General features: G+C 37.6%; 1 protein-coding gene across 1 annotated transcript in view; it reads right to left on the minus strand.

Moving 5' to 3' along the window:
* Positions 1-23,893, minus strand: part of LOC102803563 (exocyst complex component 3-like) — an 85,917-nt gene that overhangs the window by 57,846 nt on the left and 4,178 nt on the right. The window contains exons 2-10 of the mRNA XM_085507806.1: positions 22,979-23,035; positions 22,682-22,794; positions 19,922-20,012; positions 19,569-19,675; positions 14,639-14,720; positions 12,386-12,424; positions 10,318-10,427; positions 4,275-4,388; positions 1,174-1,279 (exon numbers count right to left, since the gene is read on the minus strand). Of these exons, the coding sequence (XP_085363932.1) occupies positions 1,174-1,279; positions 4,275-4,388; positions 10,318-10,427; positions 12,386-12,424; positions 14,639-14,720; positions 19,569-19,675; positions 19,922-20,012; positions 22,682-22,794; positions 22,979-23,035 (819 nt within the window). The remainder of the gene's footprint in view (positions 1-1,173; positions 1,280-4,274; positions 4,389-10,317; positions 10,428-12,385; positions 12,425-14,638; positions 14,721-19,568; positions 19,676-19,921; positions 20,013-22,681; positions 22,795-22,978; positions 23,036-23,893) is intronic.

Genomic DNA, 23,893 nt, shown 5'->3' on the forward strand with positions numbered 1-23,893 from the left:
ATCCTCATATAAAGCTCTGTTCATCTGCGAGAAATGATTCATACACATTTACAGAGTGTCAATTGACAAATTTAATCGAGTTACCGAAAATAACATAACCTATGGTATTAACTATGAGTATAGTACTTGTATGCAAAGTTTCAAATGAATCAGATGAAATGCTAGTGAGGAATCAGCAAGGACATGAACAAAAACAAACCAGTTGGCAATTTTTGTTCAAACCTATAAAAAATAATATGACATGCACTTGTAACCCAATAAGCATGATCATGATCCAAAGTTTGAATGAAATTGTCCAGTTCATCTCCAAGAAATGGTTCTGAACATGTTTAAGTATCAGAACTTATCAATGTTTTAGACTAAAATGACCACCAGTCAGTCATACTTGATCAAATGATAATAACAATTGAGTCTTCATACATGGTCTGTTAACTTGAGTATGATTGATTGATTATGATTGATTGATTGAGTATGATTGATTGATTGAGTATGATTGGTTTAAGGACATCAGAGAAATGGCTGCACACACAGATGGAAACCGCACCAAATTAATAGTCTGAAATTGGAACTAAAATATACAATATTATACATATCACAAGGTGTCTACATTGTAATTATTAGAAACGAATTATGTGTTGTACACAAGAGATTTATTTAATATATATATATATATATATATATATCAGTATCAATTGATAATAGTCTATACCGAGAGGTAGAATTCATAGCCCAAAGTTGTATTTAACACAACATATGCTACATGCCACAAATGTCGTTCTAATGCCATACTGCACTTTCCTGTCATTGGACGATTATCCAAGTGAAGAATGTACATGTGTTGTAAACCAATTATCGATTAACACAATAGACTGTGTGATGTCATCGATGGTACCTAAAGGTTCGACAACACGTTTCCTCAAGTCTTGCCTCAGAATTTGGCTTAATAGACCTCTGTGTTCATGATTGGTCCAGGGATGCCCAAGATACAAGTGCAGACATACGGAGACATGCATATAGAGATGAAACTTTGTCTAAAATGGGTCAAAGAAAAATATGAATAGGGACATACAAATGATTGAAAATGGCTTCAGAGAAGTTCATACTATGTTTGAATGTTGTAATGTCACACAGCCTGATTGGTGATTGCTCAATATCTTATATGGATAAACTCACCTTGATTACTCTCAAGTCATCTAATATGATCATTCTGGTCAACTCTAAATGACGTACTAACCACATCTTGTCACCTTCTCTATCTTCAATTTGATTGGCTTCAATTCTGCAAATAAAAACAAAACATATACTGTTTTTAATTAGAATACCTTATTAGATATACTTAGAAACCTGTCTTTATTTCCACATTTGCATTGCTTATTTATCACGCAAGTGTCAGGTATTTATCACGCAAGTGTCAGGTATTTATCACGCAAGTGTAAGGTATTTATCACGCAAGTGTCAGGTATTTATCACGCAAGTGTCAGGTATTTATCATGCAAGTGTCAGGTATTTATCACGCAAGTGTCAGGTATTTATCACAAAAGTGTCAGGTATTTATCACGCAAGTGTCAGGTATTTATCATGCAAGTGTCAGGTATTTATCACACAAGTGTCAGGTATTTATCACGCAAGTGTCAGGTATTTATCATGCAAGTGTCAGGTATTTCTCACGCAAGTGTCAGGTATTTATCAGGCAAGTGTCAGGTATTTATAACACAGATGTTGAGTATTTATCACTTTTGCATCGCATTTGAGTAACGCATATGTTCTCTTTTCATCATACTTCATAGCTTACTGTAGAGCTGATCTTACTGCAAAAAAACACATCTTCACCCGACTTTTACAATAAAAATAAAAGTGTGATAAATCAGCAACATGAATTGTGTAACTCGTTATCCAAAAGCTGTACTGTGAATATTTATTATATAGATCAAGCACTGAATACAGTAGAATTCAACTTTCTGTTAAAAGCAGTTACATTTGTTCAAAATTTGCACTCATTCTAACATTCAAAATTTACATATCAAAACATTTCTAACAAGTCATTGTCAATGACACGTCCCCGTTCCGTTCATATTTGAGTGACATATACATTCAAAGCAGATCATGACCGAAATCTCAGACCACTTTCAGTGGTCTGATCCGAAATGCACCTGCATATGTACAACACATTGTACTAAATCTGAACAAAATCCATCCATGCATGACTGAGATCCGGTTCCGGAATTGTGAAAATACGTGATTTTGATGCATTTTCGGCCTTAAAATGGCCATCACTCAGCGGATCATGTAACAAATGTACATATCTATTTGTGACATGATGTACCATGTGTGTGTGAAGTTTGAACTTGATCAATCCAGACATGTCTCGGCTACAGATCCAGAACTGAATTCTTTAAAACAAAATGGCCGCCAGTCGGCCATTTCGAACTAGATTCGGGAAAAAAAATGACGTGCATCAAGGTCCTATTATGTTTAATGTATGTAACAAATTTGAACAAAATCCGTCCATGCATAACTGAGATCCGGGTCCGGAATAGTGAAAATTTTCGATTTCAATGCATTTTCGGTCTTAAAGCGGCCGACATTTGGCTATCGTTAATGAGATCATGAAACAAATGCACATACATATTTGTGACATGATGTACCTTGTGTGTGTGAAGTTTTAACTCGATCAATCCAGGCATGTCTCAGATACGGATCCAGAACTGAATTCTTTAAAACAAAATGGCCGCCAGTCGGCCATTTCAAACCCGATCCAAAAAAAAAAAAAATGACGTGCATCAAGGTCCTATTATGTTTAATGTATGTACCAAATTTAAACAAAATCCATTCATGCATAACTGTGATCCGAGTCCGGAATAGTGAAATTGTGCAATTTTGATGCATTTTCGGCCTTAAAATGGCCGCTATTCGGCTATCCTTAATCAGATCATGAAAAAAATGCATGTGCATATGTCCCATATAATGTGTGATGTATGAGTGAAGTTTGAACTTAATCGGTCCATGCATGTTCGAGATACAGGTGATCACGGACGCACGCACGCATGCATGCACGCACGCACGCACACACACAGGGCAAAACATAAGTCCCCATTTTCAGACTATGTCCGAACGGGGACTAATAAAATGTGCATATTTGACCATTTCTGTTTCTTCATTGCAAGAGTCAATGACGACGCAAATAATTTTGTAATTTCATTTTCCATCAAAGACGTAATATCCCCCTCAATTTGTCACATGGTGTTTTAAAATTGTCATTTGCAATCTTTTCCGAGGGGTGCTCGGTTAAGCACCCAGCCCTAAAGGATCATGATTTTATGAGTTGAGAACCTTCAGCGCTAACGCGATCAAGTATGGTATGTACCAAGTTTGAATAAATTCCATCCATAAATGACCAAGATCAAATTTCAAAATGCCAGAAATGCTTGATTTTTGGTGATTTCTTTAGCACAAAAATGGCCATTTGGCCACTTTGAATCAGATTGCCAAACTAATATATCTGTATATCTATGAGATAATTTAAAATGAATATTTAAAATTTGAACATTATCAGTCAAAACATGTCAGAGATATGGCACTAGAACCACATTTATTAAAACAAAATGGCTGCCAGTCGGACATTTTGAATCTTATCTGAAAAACAAAATGATGTGAATCAAAGTCCCATAATATTGAAGTATGAACAAAATCCATCTGTAAACAACCGAGATATGCTTGATTTTGATGATTTTTCATTACAAAAATGGCCGCCATTCGGCCATCTTGCATCAGATTGCAAAACAAATTGATGTGCAAATGTATATTATCATATATGATATACATGTACAGTATGTGTGACGTTTGAATGTAATCGGTCCAGGCATGTCTAAGATACTGGTCCAGATGCACGCACGCACGGACACATGGATGCACAGAGGTCAATCTATAAGACCCTGTTTTCGGACTCCGAGTGACCAAGGACTAAAAACACACTGGGCAGATAAGCTAACCATTGTGCCATATGCCATGTTATTAATATCCATTGTCAGCTGGGATGCAGTGCATGGTGGGGGATAGCTATTCAATCAAATAAACAGAAATACACATTCTACAGTCCTCAAAGCAAAAATAGCATTTTATTTGTTTGAGTGTAAGTTCTTTGATTCAGATGCCAGACATAAACAATACAAATAGTCCAGAAATCAACACCCCAATGAACCAAAAAAGATACACTTGTTATAAATGTAACCTTTAACCTCAATGCACAGCACACACAATTAAACTACATTACATGCCTTGTTTCTGCTACTTGCTCCAATACTTCAAAACACTTGGCTTTCCATTGTTTGGGTCTACCAGGTGGTAAAAAACCAGTCAATTTCTGTCGATCTGCCATCCTTTGATCATTTCTGAAATAATATTGATTAATAATAGTTTTAAAAGGTCAGCTGTGCAATATTACATGCAATTTTTGGATTGTGCAAGCCCGTTTATTTACCTAATCATACCTACCAGAAAGTCCGTGGAAATAATAAATTCCATTTATTACTCGTTAGGCTTAACTACAGATTACAGCCCCGATTGGAAACTATTAGGGAATATACCCTGTTCGCAACACCTTAGGGTAGCATTCTCTATAGAAAAAAGGCCTCTCCTAAGGGGTCACCCCGTGGGGTGATCACGCATAAGGGGCCTGAACCGATATTCAGACAAACGTTTCCGCTGCACAACGGGTCGCCGGAAGCTTGTGGGTAGGTGGGCGGTTTTTCCACTTTCTGATAGGTATGATTAGGTAAACAAACAGGTTTGTACAACCCTAATAGTTTACTACATCACCTACCAGAAAGTCCGTGGAAATAATAAATTCCATTTATTACTCGTTAGGCAGAGTAGCACGCTCACCGGAGGTGGGGAAGCTCAGACGGCTGAAATGTATATTTTTCAACACAAAAAAGAAAGGTCAAAAAACCCACCTAAAAAACCTTGCTAATAGAGGGACTGAGATGATAAATTTTCCTTCCGTCACACCAATCAATGTACGGCCTCCATCTGGATTCGTACAAATGTCTGGTGCCGCCCGACTGTGCCAAAGCGAGGAACTTGGACAACTCTGCAGAAAAGCCTAGTGCCTGCACAAGTTTATTGATGGCCTCCACGCATGAGATGGAATAGTGCGGGGCTCATCGGTAAAGTGCCATCTGGCTAGAACAACAGAACCGGAAGATCCGGCAGCCCCAAGGGAGACTCGACTAGAAGTTCCAGCAACATTGGGAGCCAGACCTTCACAGGCCAATTGAGAGCCACCTAAGTCAGAAGACAGGTGGGCTTGAGTCACAACTTCTCCAACACTTGGTGCCCAGTTGGAAGTAAGAAAAGCGTAAGCGCCCCTGCAACTTCAAGAGATTGATAGAGCGTACGTGGCGAAAGCGCTCGTTTCCGAGAGGAGTGACACGTACGTCGTGAGCTTGGCATTCCAGTGATTGGCAAACAGAACTATCTGGGGCCCGTCCCAGAGACAAAACAGCCGGTCCGCCAGCCATTGGTGGGGTCTGCAACTCAGTGTTCTGGAACCGAATACGTTTCGAGAGGGCGCTCGTCGCTGTTGCGTATTCCCTCGAAGGTGGTAAGTTGATAGCTCAACCTGGTTATCCAGGCACCAAAGGAGAATCTCCTCAGCTAGCTTCGACAGCGTGGGGCAACGCGTCGCTCCATTCCTTGATGTACGAAACTACTGAGGTGTTGTCTGAAGGAAGCAGGACTCTGTGGTGATGTGCAACTTCCTGAAAAAATTTCAGATAGTCGGACGGTCTGCAACTCCAACCAATAGATGTGGCGGTCCAAACATGTGGACGGCCACGTCCCCTTGAACCTGAAGGTCCCTCAAATGGATCCTTTCGCCAAAGGCCGTCATTGCTTGGTCCGACGATTGAACCCTGAACGTCAGGTTCCGCATGTGTAGTCCAGTGCGCACCTCTGAATCGGTTGAGACCGGAGAGCTGCTGACGGAACCAGACGACGAACTGAAGTCATTTTCCAAAAGGCCGCATCAGTTCGCGCAACGACACTGATCCCGTCGACCGGAGTTGGCTAGCGAGATCTACCGGAGAGCCGTATCGCTCCTGCGTGGGGCGAACGCGCCCTTGCTCCGTGTCGAACTGCATACCCAGGAAAACCAGTTGTGGGACGGTATTGGGTTGGACTTGACAATATTCAATAAAAAAGCCCAACTCATGTAGGAGTGTTTGCATTAACCGCATGTGCTCCACTAAGACCTCCCTGTCTCGGTTGTGTATTAACCAGTTGTTGAGATATGGGTTTAGACGGTATGGCAGCTGGGTCACCTGTCTTAGCACTCTGGTCATACGATGCCGTGCACAGGCCGAAGGGGAGCGTGGTAAACTCGTGGACTTTGCCCTCCAATGGAAGTCTGAGATACTGGCTGCATGAGTGGTGGATCGGGAATGTGGAAGTAAGATTCGCTCAAATCGACGCCAACCAATCGCCGAGTGCACTGACAGAAGTATCGAAGCCGGTGTTTCCATCCGGAAGCGCTTGAGTTCCACAAACCCGACTGAGGTCTAGGACTGGATGCCACCCCCCCCCCCCCCCGAACTCTTCGGAATGAGGGAGATAGAATAGAACCCTGGTGATACACAGGATTCCCCACTAGGTGTATCGCCCTTTTCTCCACAAGGCTTGCTACTTGTCGGATCGTCTCCACCTCGTCCCTCGGCAAAAGACCTGAGGAAAGGTGAGGGGTCAGAGGAGGAGGAGACCGAAGAGGAATCTGATACCCACGCGACACGACTTCGAGCGTCCAGGGATCGGACACCCTCCTGCGGCAAGCTGGTATGTGCTGCATAAGGCGCGATCCCACAGGAAGGAGCGGACGGGGGTTCAGGGCTAGTGCTTCCCGAACTCCATCCTCCCGAGAAGGAGAACGAAGAGGGGGAGACTGGCCCAAGGAGTCGTACCCCCATCCATGTCCAGGCAGCCGGCGAAGCCTTGAAAGATACTTCGCGCCCCCCGGTCCCCAGAAGCGTTAGAACGCCCACCACCAACACTACGTTTCTTGGGATTTCTCTGATGTTTCCTGCTACTAATCTTTTTCTGCCCCCTCGAAGGACCATGAACGCTTTGATCCTCGCTGGTTGTGGCTCCGAGCGGCGAACATACTACCTGGGCTGCCTTGATGCTTTGGTTTGAACCGTTGACCAGACGGACTAGCACCTTGGTCAACGGGGACGATTGCTTCAAATGGATATGCTGATCGTCCACAACCGCCCAACCGTTTACTGCATCCACTAACCGGCCACCAAATAGCCAGTCACGCCCCCAAGGCCTTTTCCGCAGAAGTTCAAACTCGTCTCCTGCTGGAGTAGGATAGGCGCACAGACCCAGAACTGCGTCACGTTCAGCCGAAACCTCTCCTGCCAAGAGGGCAGTATGGACTTGCAAGATATCCCACATAGCGACTCTCTGCGCCACCAGGAACTGGCCCATCTGCCCATGAATCGAGGTTCGTTGCTTAGCACTCAGACAGTCAGAACTGAGCTCCGCCCATAAAGCCCTATGCACTAGTAGGCTCTGGTGCCGGTCAAATGACCACAACGTGGCCTTCCCGATCCGTACTTCCCGCCTTAACAAAAGTATGGGTACCAGGATCAGAACAAGGAACCCGTGGAGAAGGCCATGGTACCGCGTGAGTGTCCCACACCAGGGACCCATCAACGGTTCGCGTAGACCCAATGGGGTATCAATTCACCCAACGGGAGGCATTGGATGTGACCGCTCTGAAACCAGGTTCAAGCTGTTTGTCCTTTTCCCCCAAAACGTAACCCCCCCCCCATCACCCTCTGAGCTGCCTCCATAGCCTGGGTCACACGAGGTGCCCAGGGGAGTTGGCCAGCGGGCAGTGGGAGGGGAGAGCACAGATGAAAAAGGGTGCAAAGGTGAGGAAGGGGGAGGCTTACCACCGACCCCGTACAAAACAAGAGTCTCGCGGCCATCACTGCCCGGTTCGCAAGCTGCGACCTTAACTGCATATTGGTAAGGAACAGCTTGGCTCCGGTTGGTTGGGTGTCCTGTAAATGCCCCGACAAAGTGGGGACGAGAAATGACAAAGCGGTCACCCTCCTCCTGTTGGGGAAGTGGTAGCTGCCCCCATAAGAGGGTTGCATACCCCTCTGTACAGGGATACATGTACCAACACCGGAGTCCCCTCCCCTCGCAGAGTCCTAAGTGGGGGCACTCGCGGCTTGGAAAGATGCAAGAAACAATGCCTGGTCAGCCAGAGCCTGAGGGGGTGTGTTCGGAATACAGGAGAGGACGCGTAAGGCGATCCGTTCCAGGGAGAGGCCCCCCCCTCTATAAAAGAAGTAGATGCTTCTTTCCCACTGATGTGAATTGTCCCTCCACTGACCCTCTAAAAGAGAGATCACTGGGAGAATGGGGCACACCTGACCCTAGCCCTGGTGGTGGAGGTACAGGCAATATCTCAGCTCCACACTCTTTTTTATGAGCCTCGTGGTGACTACCAAGTGTAGGGAAAGATTTCTCACACATAGAATCAGACATACCAGTGGCAATAAGGGATTTACCCTTCTTTTCGCGATCTTTACCAGCTTTAGATCGCTTGCCTTAGCTTTCCACCCTGCCTCGCAATCGAACCACATTTAGGATCCCATAAATCACAAAGCCCCTCTGAACAGAACCCAAGTCCCTGACAACCAGGGCAATTGTGACAACACATATGTGGGTCCCAATCGGGCATCTGCTTGAAGCAGGACGAGCATGTCTTACGTCTCGTCTGCGGCGAGACATACTTTGTCTTTTTTTGTGACTAAGGCATAATAGCGTCTGCAAAAATTACGAAAGTGAGATCATGAAAAAAAAACAGTAAATTCACCGCGCCAGAAAACGGAATACGATGAAAATAAACTGAGCCGGCGATTAAATTAACACAGGTAAAAAAGTGGGGCCTCCTTATAATAGATTCCTAGATTCTCAGTCATAAAACTGTAACCTGCACTTTTGTCCATGCGTCGCAACGGAGCTGAAAAAATATCTGTACTCGTTGGTCGCGGAAACAAAAGAGAATATCAGATCAGGCCCCTTATGCGTGATCACCTCTGCGGGGTGACCCCTTAGGAGAGGCCTTTTTTCTATAGGGAATGCTATCCTAAGGTGTTCTTTGTGAACAGGGTATATTCCCTAATAGTTTCCGAACAGGGCTGTAATCTGTAGTTAAGCCTATCGAGTAATAATTGGAATTTATTATTTCCACGGACTTTCTGGTAGGTGATGTAGTAAACTATCAGTTACAGGGTCTAAAGCCCATTTACATGTACACATGTATGTCATACTGGTATAAACCATCAATAGATAATTTTCTGATGAGATTATGTGTGAAAAGTGTGAACTGAACATCTGCAGCAAAATTCAAATGATTTTAATTTGAACTTAGATTACTTTTTATATAGCATTGAGATACCCTTACTTCATCAAAATTTACCATCAAATGTGTATAGCAAATTATTAAACGGTAAATGGTCTATAGTTAATACACTGCGATTGGAGCAATATGTAAATTTAATAGTAAATTGTGGAGGCAGCTATGGATAAAGTCTGGTTTCAAATACTATGCATTGAAGTGCTGGTTGAAATTAACGCAGTACAGATTGAGACACATTTCAAATTGAATCAATGTTTCTGTTGAAATATAGTAGACACGAGTCAATCAAATGTACATTTTTTCTGACTTGCAAACTTTTGTTTACAGGGTGGGACAGGAATGAACCAAAAAAGATGTTGTCATGCGCATATGTTTCAGTTACCCATGACTTTAAGCAAGTGTATCTATCAATGGGTACACAGTCACTGAATTGTATATTAATACACAAATGTCTTGACAAAAATTGAATTTAGGTTTTATTTTATGAAGCTACTTGTCTAGTATTTATTATGTTACACACCCCAGCCTTTTGTTTCTTGTCTTGTTTTATTTTCATACATGTAAGTGGTCTTATGACCTCCTAAAGGTCACACATCCTGGTACTTTCTGGGGTATAAATTCACTAACTATGAGAATTTTTCAGATATTTATAATTATTTATCATTTAAGTTCAGAAAACCGAAAAACTTAAACATTAGTGTATAAGATTTAACATGACAGTTTTTATTGGGCAAAAAGGCCCTCACCAGGATGTGTGCATAACCTTTAGGGGGCACGTATATGGCTGATTCCCTTAATGAATTTAGGTAGCTTATTTCTATTGTTACTTTTGACAGACTCTTTAAATCTTTAGTATTTAGTATAGATGATAATAATTGTCCTACCTCTCTTCTCTTTCTATAATTCTAAGAGCAGTGACCAGCATTGTTGGATCTTTTCTAACTATCAGCAACATTCGTTGTAACACCAGCCATAGCTGCTTAGCAAGCGCATTCTGTGAACAATTACATAAAAACAATTGTTGAAGAATATTATTACTTGGAATGGACAAGGCAAACATAATTTTGACACATGACTGAAAATTTGTTAAATTTTCCCCCTGTGAATGTGAAAAAAAAATTGGGGTACAGAAATTATTTTCTTGAATTATATAAAGTATATTTCGGCCTATTATCAACTCAAACAACCACCAAAGTAGGATTTAATGTATAGGGAAATCAAAATGAAGTCATATAGAAATCATTAACCAAAATGAAATATAAATCAAAGAAAGCTTAGAAAGAACTCCTGTGGGCTGAGAGAATTGAAGACACATTAAAAACTAATTCAAAATTGCTTGTACCTGAGATATTGATGGAAAAACTGAAAACTAATTATGTAAATCAGGTAACTAATATGAACAGAAAAGAACAAAAAAATTATGAATTATTATGCTAATTAGAGAATTAATATGAACAAATTTTAACCAAAAATTAATAACACCTGCCTATTGTCCTAGATCATTTATGTACCAAATTTTATTCAAATGTGATGATCAGTAATTGAGATATCAGTGGCAATTAATTATGTTAATTAGGTGATTAATAAGCATAAATATTTACCAAAAAATAATTGGGTCTCTGCATAGTTCTAGATTCATTGAAATGTGATGATGAGTACTCTTTAAAAGTTTCATTAAAATCCAATGTGTGGTTCTTTATATATCAGTGGAACATTCATGGAAAAAAAATAACTAATTATGCAAATTAGGTAATTAATATCCACAATTATTTACCCTAAAACTAATCACGTGTCTACATAGTCCAAGAAGATCTATGTATCAAGTCTCATTGAAATATGATGATTAGAACTTGAAATATAAAAAGCTGAAAATTAATTATGTAAATTAGGTCATTAATATGCACAAATATTTACCCCAAAACTAATCAGGGGTCTGCATAGTCCTTCAGTAACTATGTACCAAGTTTCATTGAAATGTGATGATTACTACTTGAAATATCAAAGATGAAAATTAATTAATTATGCAAATTAGGTAATTAATATCTACTGATATTACCCTAAAAACTATCAGGTCTGTGCAGTGTCCTATGACATTTATGTACCAAGTTTCATTGAAATGTAATGATTAGTACTTGAGATATCAGTGGAAAAGCCGAAAATGGATTAATCATTATGCAAATTAGGTAATTAATATGTACTGATATTACCCTAAAAACTATCAGGTCTGCGCAGTGTCCTATGACATCTATGTACCAAGTTTCATTGAAATGTGATGATTACTACTTGAAATATCAAAAGCTGAAAATTAATTAATTATGCAAATTAGGAAATTAATATCTACTGATATTACCCTAAAAACTATCAGGTCTGTGCAGTGTCCTATGACATCTATGTACCAAGTTTCATTGAAATGTGATGATTAGTACTTGAGATATCAGTGGAAAAGCCGAAAATGGATTAATCATTATGCAAATTAGGTAATTAATATGTACTGATATTACCCTAAAAACAATCAGGTTTGTGCAGTGTCCTATGACATCTATGTACCAAGTTTCATTGAAATGTGATGATTAGTACTTGAGATATCAGTGGAAAAGATGAAAACATATTAATCATTATGCAAATTAGGTAATTAATATTGCACAGATTTTTACCCAAAACTAATCAAATCTGCGCATTAGTTTGGAGCATCTATGTGCCAAGTTTCATCAAAATCCAATACGTGGTTCTTTAGATATCAGTGGAACAGTCATGGAACAGCTGAAAATCAGCTAATTATCATGCAAATTAGGTAATTAATATGCATGGATTTTTACCAAAAACTAATCAACTCTGCACATTGGCCCAAAGCATCTATGCACCAAGTTTCATTGTGTGCTTCGCACACGGAAGTCAAAAATTAAGTAGGATCAGCCAAGTGACTGCTTGGAGAGATACTAGTTTTATACTTACTGATAAAGATTCTACATCGGCAAAATACCTTTTCAGTAACTGAAAAAAAGAACAAGAAAAGAAACATTTCCTATCAATGGGTTTAAGATTTTACCTTCAAAACAATAAACTGCCCAGCATTGTTTACATTTAGACAAAATCTAACAGTAATTCGACATCTAATTACATAAATATGAAATCACTTAACCTTGCAGACAGCTAATCCCTGATTGGTTACCTAACCTAGACCAGCAAACCAATTTCTGATTGATTACCTAACTAAAACTAGCAAACCAATCTCTGATCGGCTACTGAAGCCAGACCAGCAAACCAATTTCTGATTGATTACCTAACTAAAACTAGCAAACCAATCTCTGATCGGCTACTGAAGCCAGACCAGCAAAACAATCCCTGATTGACTACCTAACTAAAACTAGCAAACCAATCTCTGATTGGCTACTGAAGCCAGACCAGCAAAACAATCCCTGATTGACTACCTAACTAAAACTAGCAAACCAATCTCTGATTGGCTACTGAAGCCAGACCAGCAAAACAATCCCTGATTGACTACCTAACTAAAACTAGCAAACCAATCTCTGATTGGCTACTGAAGCCAGACCAGCAAAACAATCCCTAATTGACTACCTAACTAAAACTAGCAAACCAATCTCTGATTGGCTACTGAAGCCAGACCAGCAAAACAATCCCTGATTGACTACCTAACTAAAACTAGCAAACCAATCTCTGATTGGCTACTGAAGCCAGACCAGCAAAACAATCCCTGATTGACTACCTAAACTAAAACTAGCAAACCAATCTCTGATCGGCTACTGAAGCCAGACCAGCAAAACAATCCCTGATTGACTACCTAACTAAAACTAGCAAACCAATCTCTGATTGGCTACTGAAGCCAGACCAGCAAAACAATCCCTGATTGACTACCTAACTAAAACTAGCAAACCAATCTCTGATCGGCTACTGAAGCCAGACCAGCAAAACAATCCCTAATTGACTACCTAACTAAAACTAGCAAACCAATCTCTGATTGGCTACTAAAGCTAGACAAGCAAACAAATCTCTGATGGCTATCTAATCCAGACTAACAAACCAATCGCTGATTGGCTAGCTAGCTAGCTAGCTAACCTGGACTAGCAAATCAATCCATGATTGGCTGCATTTTAACAAAGATCAGATCTGTAAACATTATTAGTATTACAGTTTGCTATTATAGGGGAAGGGGTGATATGAGAGGAAGAATGTACTATATTTGTGGTAGTGATTGCATAAAAACCATCTAACTAGACATAAAAGCAATCCAACCTGCGGTTTTTAACAAGAAGAACACGTGTGTGATACAATTACTTCTGTGGTACACGTAGTAATTGCATAACAACCATCTGACTAGACATAAAAGCAATCCAACCTGCGGTTTTTAACAAGAAGAACACGTGTGTGATACAATTACTTCTGTGGTACACGTAGTAATTGTATAACAACCATCTGACTAGACATAAAAGCAATCCAACTTGTGGCTTTTACCAAAATTGACAAAAATATTCATAAAAATTAGAGAATTGAAGATATCATCACAAAATGAACAAATCTGAGAGAGGTCTACCTGAGGTACCTATATTTATAACATAAAAGCAGCCTGACTTGCGTTTTTTAACAAGTCAGAAATATCACCATTTTTAGGCAGTCATAATGTATGAGCATCCTGTGTATAAAGATTCACCTTTGTTAAATGACGTAATGTGGGAGGTCACAAGGTCAAATAGAGGTCAGTGAGGTCAAATAGAAGTCACAGGGTCAAAATAGAAAACAATAGGGCTGCCCAGAGAACAATGGGGCCGTACAGAGGTAAAACAGAGGTCACATTGAGGCCAAATAATGACTCCGGCACCTTTCTGATAATGCAAAGAAACGATCTAGGCCATCAAGACATGTGCATTAGCAAAACTTAAGACTCACCAGTGTCAAATTGACCAAGTATAGCGAAAATCGGACTTAAATCGAAACCAGAAATAACCAGCATTCTGTTTTAAAACATTTTTTTTTTAATTTTTATTTTCTTCTAATTTTATTTTGTTAAACTCAAACTTTTCTGGACAAATATAAGAAATGTACAAGTTGGCAACCCATAAAAAATAATACAACATCTATATAAAGACCACCTGTCAATGAAGTTGGTTGCTATACACAGGTTTGACTGAGTATTATTTCACACAATTCAGAGTCTACTCTAGCTGCAGACTGAGTGATCCACACACTTACATAGTCATCTGATGGATTATCTGAAGGCTGTTTATGTAGTTCAAACAACAAGTCATCCCGTGAATTCTCTAAGTCCATCAAACTAGAAAAAAGAAGAGAAAAATAACAAACACTGAAGTGTTTAATTATATTGCAGAAAAAAAAAGGTTTTATATGTTGTACTGTAAGTATTTCATTGTCACTTTTTGTACATTCACATGATGCTGATACTCACAAACTTATTACTTTGTCGTCACACTCACATTGCATTTGTAATACTTGTGACATTTTAACCACTGCACTGAGGATCTAAGCTTACTCTGGGAAAGCACAAATATCATTCACCAATATTGCCGACGAGCTGCTAACAAAAACGCTGATCTATTTGATCCCCGGGGAAGTGGTAGTAAAAATGCATGATATAGAAAAAAGTTAATAAAAAAAAAAAATTTAAAGGAATATAAAAGGATGGTTTAATAATACCAATAAATAGTTGGCCTTTCCAGTAATTTATCCCTTGTACACTCAGGCAGTGTAATAATTTTTCAGAACTCCATATTATTTAATAAAATTTGTTTTACACAATATTTTCTTGAATTATTTTTAAGAATTATTAATATAAATATTAAATTTGAATATCTATGGGTGTTTCAGATGTCAGCTAAAATGAATGTCTAACATAATTCCGCATATGTTTGCACCGTTATTTCAAGTGCCAACCAATTTTTAAAGTAATAGGCGAAAACTAAACTGTGTCAAAGCTTATTAAAAAAATGTTGTCAATGTATATGTAGTCCCTGTTCAGTTTTTGGTGACTGTGACAATTATAAAATAATAATAGATGTTGATAGATTATAATATGAGGTTATTATGAAGATACCTCAAAGTATGCACGAAGACAGTACAGCGGCAGTATTGACCGACGCGCAGCAGAGGTCGATGCGACAGCGTACTGTCTGAATGCATACTTTGAGGTATCCTTGTAATAACCTTATTATTATACATCTTTTCCCTTCAAGGATACATCATGGAAATGCCGAAATCCAAAAAGTTTAGAACAGAATCAGCGAATTTCTTTGTATGGAGTCCGGTCAAATCCTGGTGGCAGCCATGTTTGTTTTTATTATCATATTTGGAATTCGCATTTCCAAATATGGTAGTATGAAAATACACCGTAAAATACCGCAAAATTACGGCATGCTGTAACTTATGGCGTTACGGTAACAGATGTATAATAATAAATGTTAAGGAACAGTTCAGCACGTTAAAAGAAAAGTTATTTCAAATTACATCTTATATTCAGGTGACAGTGACATCTCTTGGGAATACAGTAAGATCATTCTCATATTGTACAAAATTGTAAATTCAACACAAAAAACAGTTTCCAACTTCAAATAACAAAACACAACACAACATAGGCACAGGCATGTCTGAGAAATGGTTTATGACATGTTTTAGGGTGTTTTGGAGAATAAAAATAGCAATCAAAGATCATAAAAACAAGCAGCCTGTCGGCTGAGATAGCTCCGCTGTTAGCAATGCACATTTAAATTAAAGAACAGAAGATATCATTAGAAAATGAACAATATATATAGTATCAGAGCAATCAAACTTGCTATTTCCAACAAAAAGTCGATATATCACTTTTTACCAAAAATGACAAAAATATTCATCAAAATTAGAGAATTAAAGATATCATCATGAAATGAACAAATCTGAGAGAGGTCCACATGTAGTACCTATATATGTAATATCAAAGCATACAGACTTGTGGTTTTTTAGTAAAACATTTAAAAGAAGCTAATTTCAACTGATTTTGTATGGACAACTACCAAAAAAAAAGAAGGGGAAACTTTTTTATCGGAGGTCAAAGGTCATTGACTTTTGCCAAAATAGCTATGATCCTTATATGAATCATATTTCATCAACAGAATATGGTATATAGGTAATTAATTTTAAGTTAATTTTTATTTTAAGTCTTCTTTCTTTTTTAATTCTGCGCATTTTGACACTAATTTTATCTATATACAATATTCTGTTGATGAAATACGACTCATACAAGAATCATAGCTATTTGGGCAAAGGTCAATGACCTCATAAAAAAGTTTCCCCAACCCCTATCTCTTCTTCTTTTTTTTACCTACCAAAATCAGTTGAAATTAGCTTCTTTTCACAGATTGGCTCAATATATGGCCAATTTAGGGTTACTATTTAACAGGAAGTTGAAAATACTACTTTTTACCAAAAATATTCATCAAAATTAGAGAAATAAAGATATCATCGTGGACAATCAGTAATATGAGCGAAGCTAAAAAGACAAAAATATTAATTAAAATTACAGAATTATAGATATCATTACAAAATGAACAAATCTGAGAAAGGTCCACATGTAGTACCTATATATGTAATATCAAAGTAATCAGACTTGCAGTTTTCAACAAGAAGTTGAAAATATCACATTTTACCAAAAATGACAAAAATATTCATTAAAATTAGAGAATTAAAGATATCACCATGAAATGAACAAATCTGAGAGAGGTCCACATGTAGTACTTATATATGTAATATCAAAGTAATAGGACTTGCGGTTTTTAAAAAGAAGTCTGAAATATCACTTTTTACCAAAAATGTTCACCAAAATTAGAAAATTGAAGGAAATGAACAAATCTAAGAGAGGTCAACCCAAGGCACATATACACTAAGTATCAAAGCATTAAGGCTTGTAGTGCAAGTCAAAAAAGCAAAAAGTTTACATGGACACGATGACAGGCGCCAATGAACAATCACCCATATGATGAGTTCCGCTTGACAAAGTCAACAGCGGAGATAAAAAATATATTATTATATTGTCTTTGTATCTATTTGCAACAAAATCGCATGTCTTACAAATGGTTGAAAAAATATTACCAACATGGCCACTATTAGTGATGTATGAATGAATCGGCACAAGCATGGCTGAGAAAAAGTTGCTCAAATTTTGAGCTAAATTTTATTGAGATTTCAAAAAAATAACTGAAGACAACATTCAACATATTTAGACATGCCTTTGTATCAAATTTAAGCCAAATGTGTAATCAAAGAAAGCTTAGAAAGAACTCCTGTGTGCTGAGAGTATTGGAGACACAGTAAAAATTAATTTGAAATTACTTGTACTTGAGATATTGATGGAAAAGCTGAAAACTAATTATAGTTAATTAGTTACAAATTTGAGTGTAAAACTAATAAGATCTGCACAATGTAACAGACCATCTATGTACAAAGTTTCATTGAAATGTGACCAGAATAAAAAAATTATGAATTATTATGTTAATTAGGGATTTCAGATTTCAACCCCAAACTAATCAGATTTGTACATTTTTGTATCAAATTACATTGAAGTGAAATAATTAGTACTTTTGATATTAGTGTGAAAGCTTAAAATTTGTTAATTATGCAATTAGGTAATTAATGTGTACAGATTTTAACACAAAATTAATCAGGTTAGTCTACTGTCCTAGAGCATATATGTACAAAGTTAAATTGAAATGTGATGATAGTACTTGATATATCAGTGAAAGAGCTGAAAAATAATTAATTATGCAAATTAGGTAATTAATATGCACAATTATTTACCCCAAATCTAATCAGGTCTCTGCATGGTCCTAGTGGATCCATGTACCAAGTTTCATTGAAATGTGATGATTATAACTTGGGATAGCAGTGGAAAAGCTGAAAATTAACTAATTATGCAAATTAGGTGATTAATATGCATAAATATATACCGAAAAAATAATTGGTGCTCTGCATAATTTAAATTCATTGAAATGTGATGATAGTATTTGAGATATCAGTGAAAGAGCTGAAAAATAATTAATTATGCAAATTAGGTAATTAATATGCACAATTATTTACCCCAAATCTAATCAGGTCTCTGCATGGTCCTAGTGGATCCATGTACCAAGCTTCATTAAAATGTGATGATTCTAACTTGGGATATCAGTGGAAAAGCCGAAAATTAACTAATTATGCAAATTAGATAATTAATTAATATGCACAATTATTTACCCCAAATCTAATCAGGGGGTCTGCATGGTCCTCGTGGCTCCATGTACCAAGTTTCATTGAAATGTGATGATTAGTACTTGGGATACATGTATCAGTGGAAAGGTAGAAAATTAACTAATTATGCAAATTAGGTGATTAATATGCATAAATATTTATCCCAAAATAATTGATCTCTGCATAGTACTTGAGTATATATGTACCAAGTTTCATTAAAATGTAATGCTTACTGCATGAAATATCAAAAGCTGAAAATTAATTAATTATGCAAATGAGGTAAATAAAATGTACTGATACTATCCTGAAAATTATCAGGGTTGTGTCCTATGACATCTAGATACCAAGTTTCATTGAAATGTGATGATTAGTCCTTGAGATATCAGAGAAAATCATTATGCAAATTAAGTAATTACCGCATATGCACAGATTTTTACCAAAAACTAATCAAATCTGCACATTAGTTCAGAGCACCTATGTACCAAGTTTCATCAAAAATCGATGTATGGTTCTTGAGATATCAGTGGAACAGATGGACACACACACACACTAACTGCAAAGACTCCCATTGTGTGCTTCGCACACTGGAGTCAAAAATATCTCTGAGACATGGGAAGAACACTAATTTTTGTAAAAACATACCAACATGGCCACGAGTCAGCCATTTTGAATCAAATCACAAAACAAAATGACATTCATTAGTGTTAAACTCACTGATTGATGTCAATACTAAACATGAATGAACGAATGTTATTTCCAATTTTGAATGAAATCTGTCAAGATCAACCAAAAGAAAATACAAATCAATGTGCATATGTATTCAATTATGTTGGTCCAGGCATGTCAGAGAAATAAAGGTGGACACACACATACACACACATAACCAATAACATAAGTCCTCACTTCATCTTACCATTTATGAGCATTTAAATATTTCTCTTCATCAATCAGGAACCTAGTTTTTTCAACACTTTCTGGTACTGTGAAAATATGCTTCAGATTCTCCACAGCTGCTGCCAACTTTCAATGAAAATCAGGAACAATGATTAATCCTACAAACAATAATCTAAATAATTTATCAATATTGATTTATTAAAATAATATTATGTTCTCAGTTCGTTCATTCATTCATTTATTTATTTGTTGGCTGGCTAGTTTATTGGTTGGTTTGTTCACAAGGTCTGACATGAGAGAAATAAGCCATCATTCTGCTAACATGCCAGTGTTATTCCATCTTTCATTTTTGACATAACAGTATGAACCAACCTGACTGTGTTCAGCACCAACTGTTTTTACTTCTTCTAATTTGGCATTTACTTCTTCACATGCCGTATACATTTCATCAACTTCTTTTAGACTGAAAGTATAACATTTGAAAGTCAAAAAAATATCAAGCAGTCCATCCGCTGAGATAGCTCCGCTCTTAGAAATGCACATTTCAAATAAAGAACTGATATCATTAGAAAATGAACAATATGTATAGTATCAGAGCAATTGAACTTGCAGTTTTTAACAAGAAGTCAAAAATATCACTTTTGACCAAAATTAACAAAATTACTCATCAAAATTAGAGAATTGAAGATATCATCACGAAGTGAACAAATCTGAGAGGACTACCCTAAGAATCTATGTTGTAAATATGAAAGCATTTGGTTTAACCATTTTTAAGAAGAAGACAAAAATGTAAAAAGTTGACAACAGACTACATATGACGGACAACCACTCATATGATAAGCTCAAGAGCATAGGTAAAAAGGGGCGAGACAAGCTGGTTTTTGCCAATATCCTATTTATTCATTCAAAGCTGTGTATCATATCAAATAAAACAGTTGGAAATACTAGCATACATGTACCATCCCTTGCAAAAACCTTATTTACAAAATCAAGACATTTGTGGGAATAGGTGATTTTCCGAACAATTGCGAGATCTCGCAAGATGCATGAAAGACGCGCGTCGAACGTCTGCCGCAAAAATCGAACGATTTGATTTTGAACTAGAATTTCTTTATTTCGCAGCTTACATTGGCCGGCCGATCTTCGACAGAGGAATATTGCTTCCGAATACCCTGACTTCATCAAAATTGCCTATCATCAAATGTGAACAGCACATTATTAAGCATGGAAATGTCCCTGAAATACTTTCGCGTTTGTCGAATCCCACGCGATGTTTGACGCGACTACGACGCTATGACTTTTGTTTGTCCTGTTTTTACGTTCGATTTCACGCATAACGCGTGATTCTCGCAATGTACGGAAAATCACCTATTGAAACCAATTGTAATTGTTGTGTGAAGCCTGTATTAAGGATGATCAATACAGTTCTCTAACTTTGGTGAGTGGACACACAGAAGTTTCCATGTCGGAACATGTTCTATTGCCCAAGTACATGTATTAGCAGTGGACAAAAAACTCATCTTTACACCTCTTATTATTTTTTTATAAATGTAGTTCCTGATACTATCGTGACACTATACCATGTCAATGTGCTTTGATGACTGTGGCACATACAGTTAACATGTAAGCTTTGGCCTCAATTCAGCTTCAGCAACACATCATTATGGCATTGTTATGGTGTCGCATGAATGTCACAACATTAAAAAGTTGAAGTGGTTATTGCTTCGCTTCATTATGGCAACAATGTGGCATCATCATCACTTCATCGAAAAGAAGTAATTTACATTATTATGTAAACAATGCTGAGAAGTATCATAGTTAACCATTTATGTCATCACACAGATACTCTTTGTTGTCATGGATTGCACCACGTGCTCATGGGTAATTAGCTCCGCCTCTGCCCACTAAGTAAATGAATGCTTATTATGCTCGCTTACTCAAACTGTGATTAACAGGCATTTTGCATATATTAGCCGCCATTTTAAACTAAAGATTTTTATTTGTCGTGGCACGTTTCAACCGAAAGCAACAACATTTATACATCAAAAGCCCAACCAGATGAATGTAACCGCTAGGGTACATATTCATGCCCCCGTAGAAATGTATTTGGAATCACAGCATCGTAAACATACATATAAACATTGTAAAAGGCACATTTCCCAGAGCTCCCTCCACGATGCGAGCAGCTTGGTTTGGATTAGCATACTAATGGCGGTGGCCATCTTGCCCCTATTTATAGTATCGGTTGTATTCATCTAAACACTTGGATCAAGCTAAATCATGCATGAGCAATTATCAAGATTGACTGATTTTGTTTGGTGACAAATTATTTCCTTGACGCCCATTAAAATCAAGCAGGTAGACATCAGAAAGAGATTGGAGAAAGATTGAGTGTTGGTTTCTGAAAATTGGATCGGCAAGTTTTGAAAACACAATGGCATCATACTATGTTTTTTTTATATTTGAAAATACACTGAGGTAAATCTGGTAAAAAAATAGATGTGAACTACTTTGACCAGGTTTAGTACAAAGTAACAACAGAGTTACGTAAATCCATAGCTACCATTGGCTGGCGGTGTCATCAAAAGTAGGTGTCACGGCAACCAGCTAGAGAGCTTTTTATTTCTCATTTGTTGCGTCTAGCTCTTAACAATGTTACCGCATTGGTATTTAAATAAAAAAAATCCTACTGAAGTTTGCATGAACTCGGGATATGGACAATATGTCCTGTCCTCACTTCATGATTATATCGCAGTTAAAGCGGTTATTATATTATCTAATTTAAAATTCTTGTATCATTTCTGTAACATTAGTTGCTGACCATGAGGTTTTATTTTAGTTACGACTATGTCATTGACCTCTTGTGTTTTTCTCTACTGCTTTTCTGTGTGCAAATAATGAGGTCATACCGATGCCACAATACTTTGAAGCTGATGCCATGTTGATGCCATGAGACTGCAAAGCTGAGGCCACGATGATGCCACAAAATAAGTGAGGCGAACACAGCTTCAATTTTTAATGACACAAAGCTGATACCACAATGATGTAATGCTGAGGCCACAAGGAAGCCATGCATAGGTGAAAATGATGCCACAAACACCAAAGCTTACGCGGTAACTTCATTATTCATACCTCTGTCTTATTTCTTGAATTTCTTCTAGAGCACTCTGAAGTTTAGTAAGGCCAGTTCTGACGCCATCTAGTTGAGATTGGACTGCTGTTTTCAATCTTGCTTCTACTGAAGCCTTGTGAAACAAAGTGTTATTAGTTTGTGTAAATGACAGCATACATGTATGTCAGGGCTCAAATTGACACAGAGCATATTTTGGTCCAGAATAATGAAGTTCAAGATATCCAAAATGTATACACTGTACGTGTATATTTATTTAGGAAATTTGGGTTTTTAACTGTACATTAAGAAATAATAACCTTTTTTCTAGCAATTCTTCTCTTGTACTGATCAACTTTTTCCAGCTGTCCTGGTTTCTGGAAGTAAGCATAAACAGATGTACAGGTGAATTATGCAAGTCAATGTGTCAATATATATGCAGAAGTATGTGCCAATGTAGAAGCATGTATCAATGTAGAAGCACACGTCAATGTAGAAGTACTTACAATGTAGAAGCACATGTAAATGTAGAAGCATTTGACGTAAAAATACATGTATGTGTCAATGTAGAAGTACACATCAATGTAGAAGTTCACATCAATGTTGAAGCACAAGACAATGTAGAAGTATGTGTCAATGTAAAAGTATGTGTCAATGTAGAAGCACACATCAATGTAGAAGTACACATCAATGTAGAAGTACACATCAATGTTGAAGCACACATCAATGTTGAAGCACATGACAATGTTGAAGCACATGACAATGTACAAGTACACATCTATGTAGAAGTTCACATCAATGTTGAAGCACAAGACAATGTAGAAGTATGTGTCAATGTAAAAGTATGTGTCAATGTAGAAGCACACATCAATGTAGAAGTACACGTCAATGTAGAAGTATGTGTCAATGTAGAAGTACACATCAATGTAGAAGTACACGTCAATGTAGAAGTATGTGTCAATGTAGAAGCACACATCAATGTAGAAGTACACGTCAATGTAGAAGTATGTGTCAATGTAGAAGCACACATCAATGTAGAAGTAAACATCAATGTAGAAGTATGTGTCAATGTAGAAGTATGTGTCAATGTAAAAGCACACATCAATGTAGAAGTACACGTCAATGTAGAAGTTCACATCAATGTTGAAGCACAAGACAATGTAGAAGTATGTGTCAATGTAGAAGCACACATCAATGTAGAAGTACACGTCAATGTAGAAGTTCACATCAATGTT

Source organism: Saccoglossus kowalevskii, chromosome 14 (assembly GCF_978046115.1).
Source record: "Saccoglossus kowalevskii chromosome 14, keSacKowa6.1, whole genome shotgun sequence".
NCBI lineage: Eukaryota > Metazoa > Hemichordata > Enteropneusta > Harrimaniidae > Saccoglossus > Saccoglossus kowalevskii.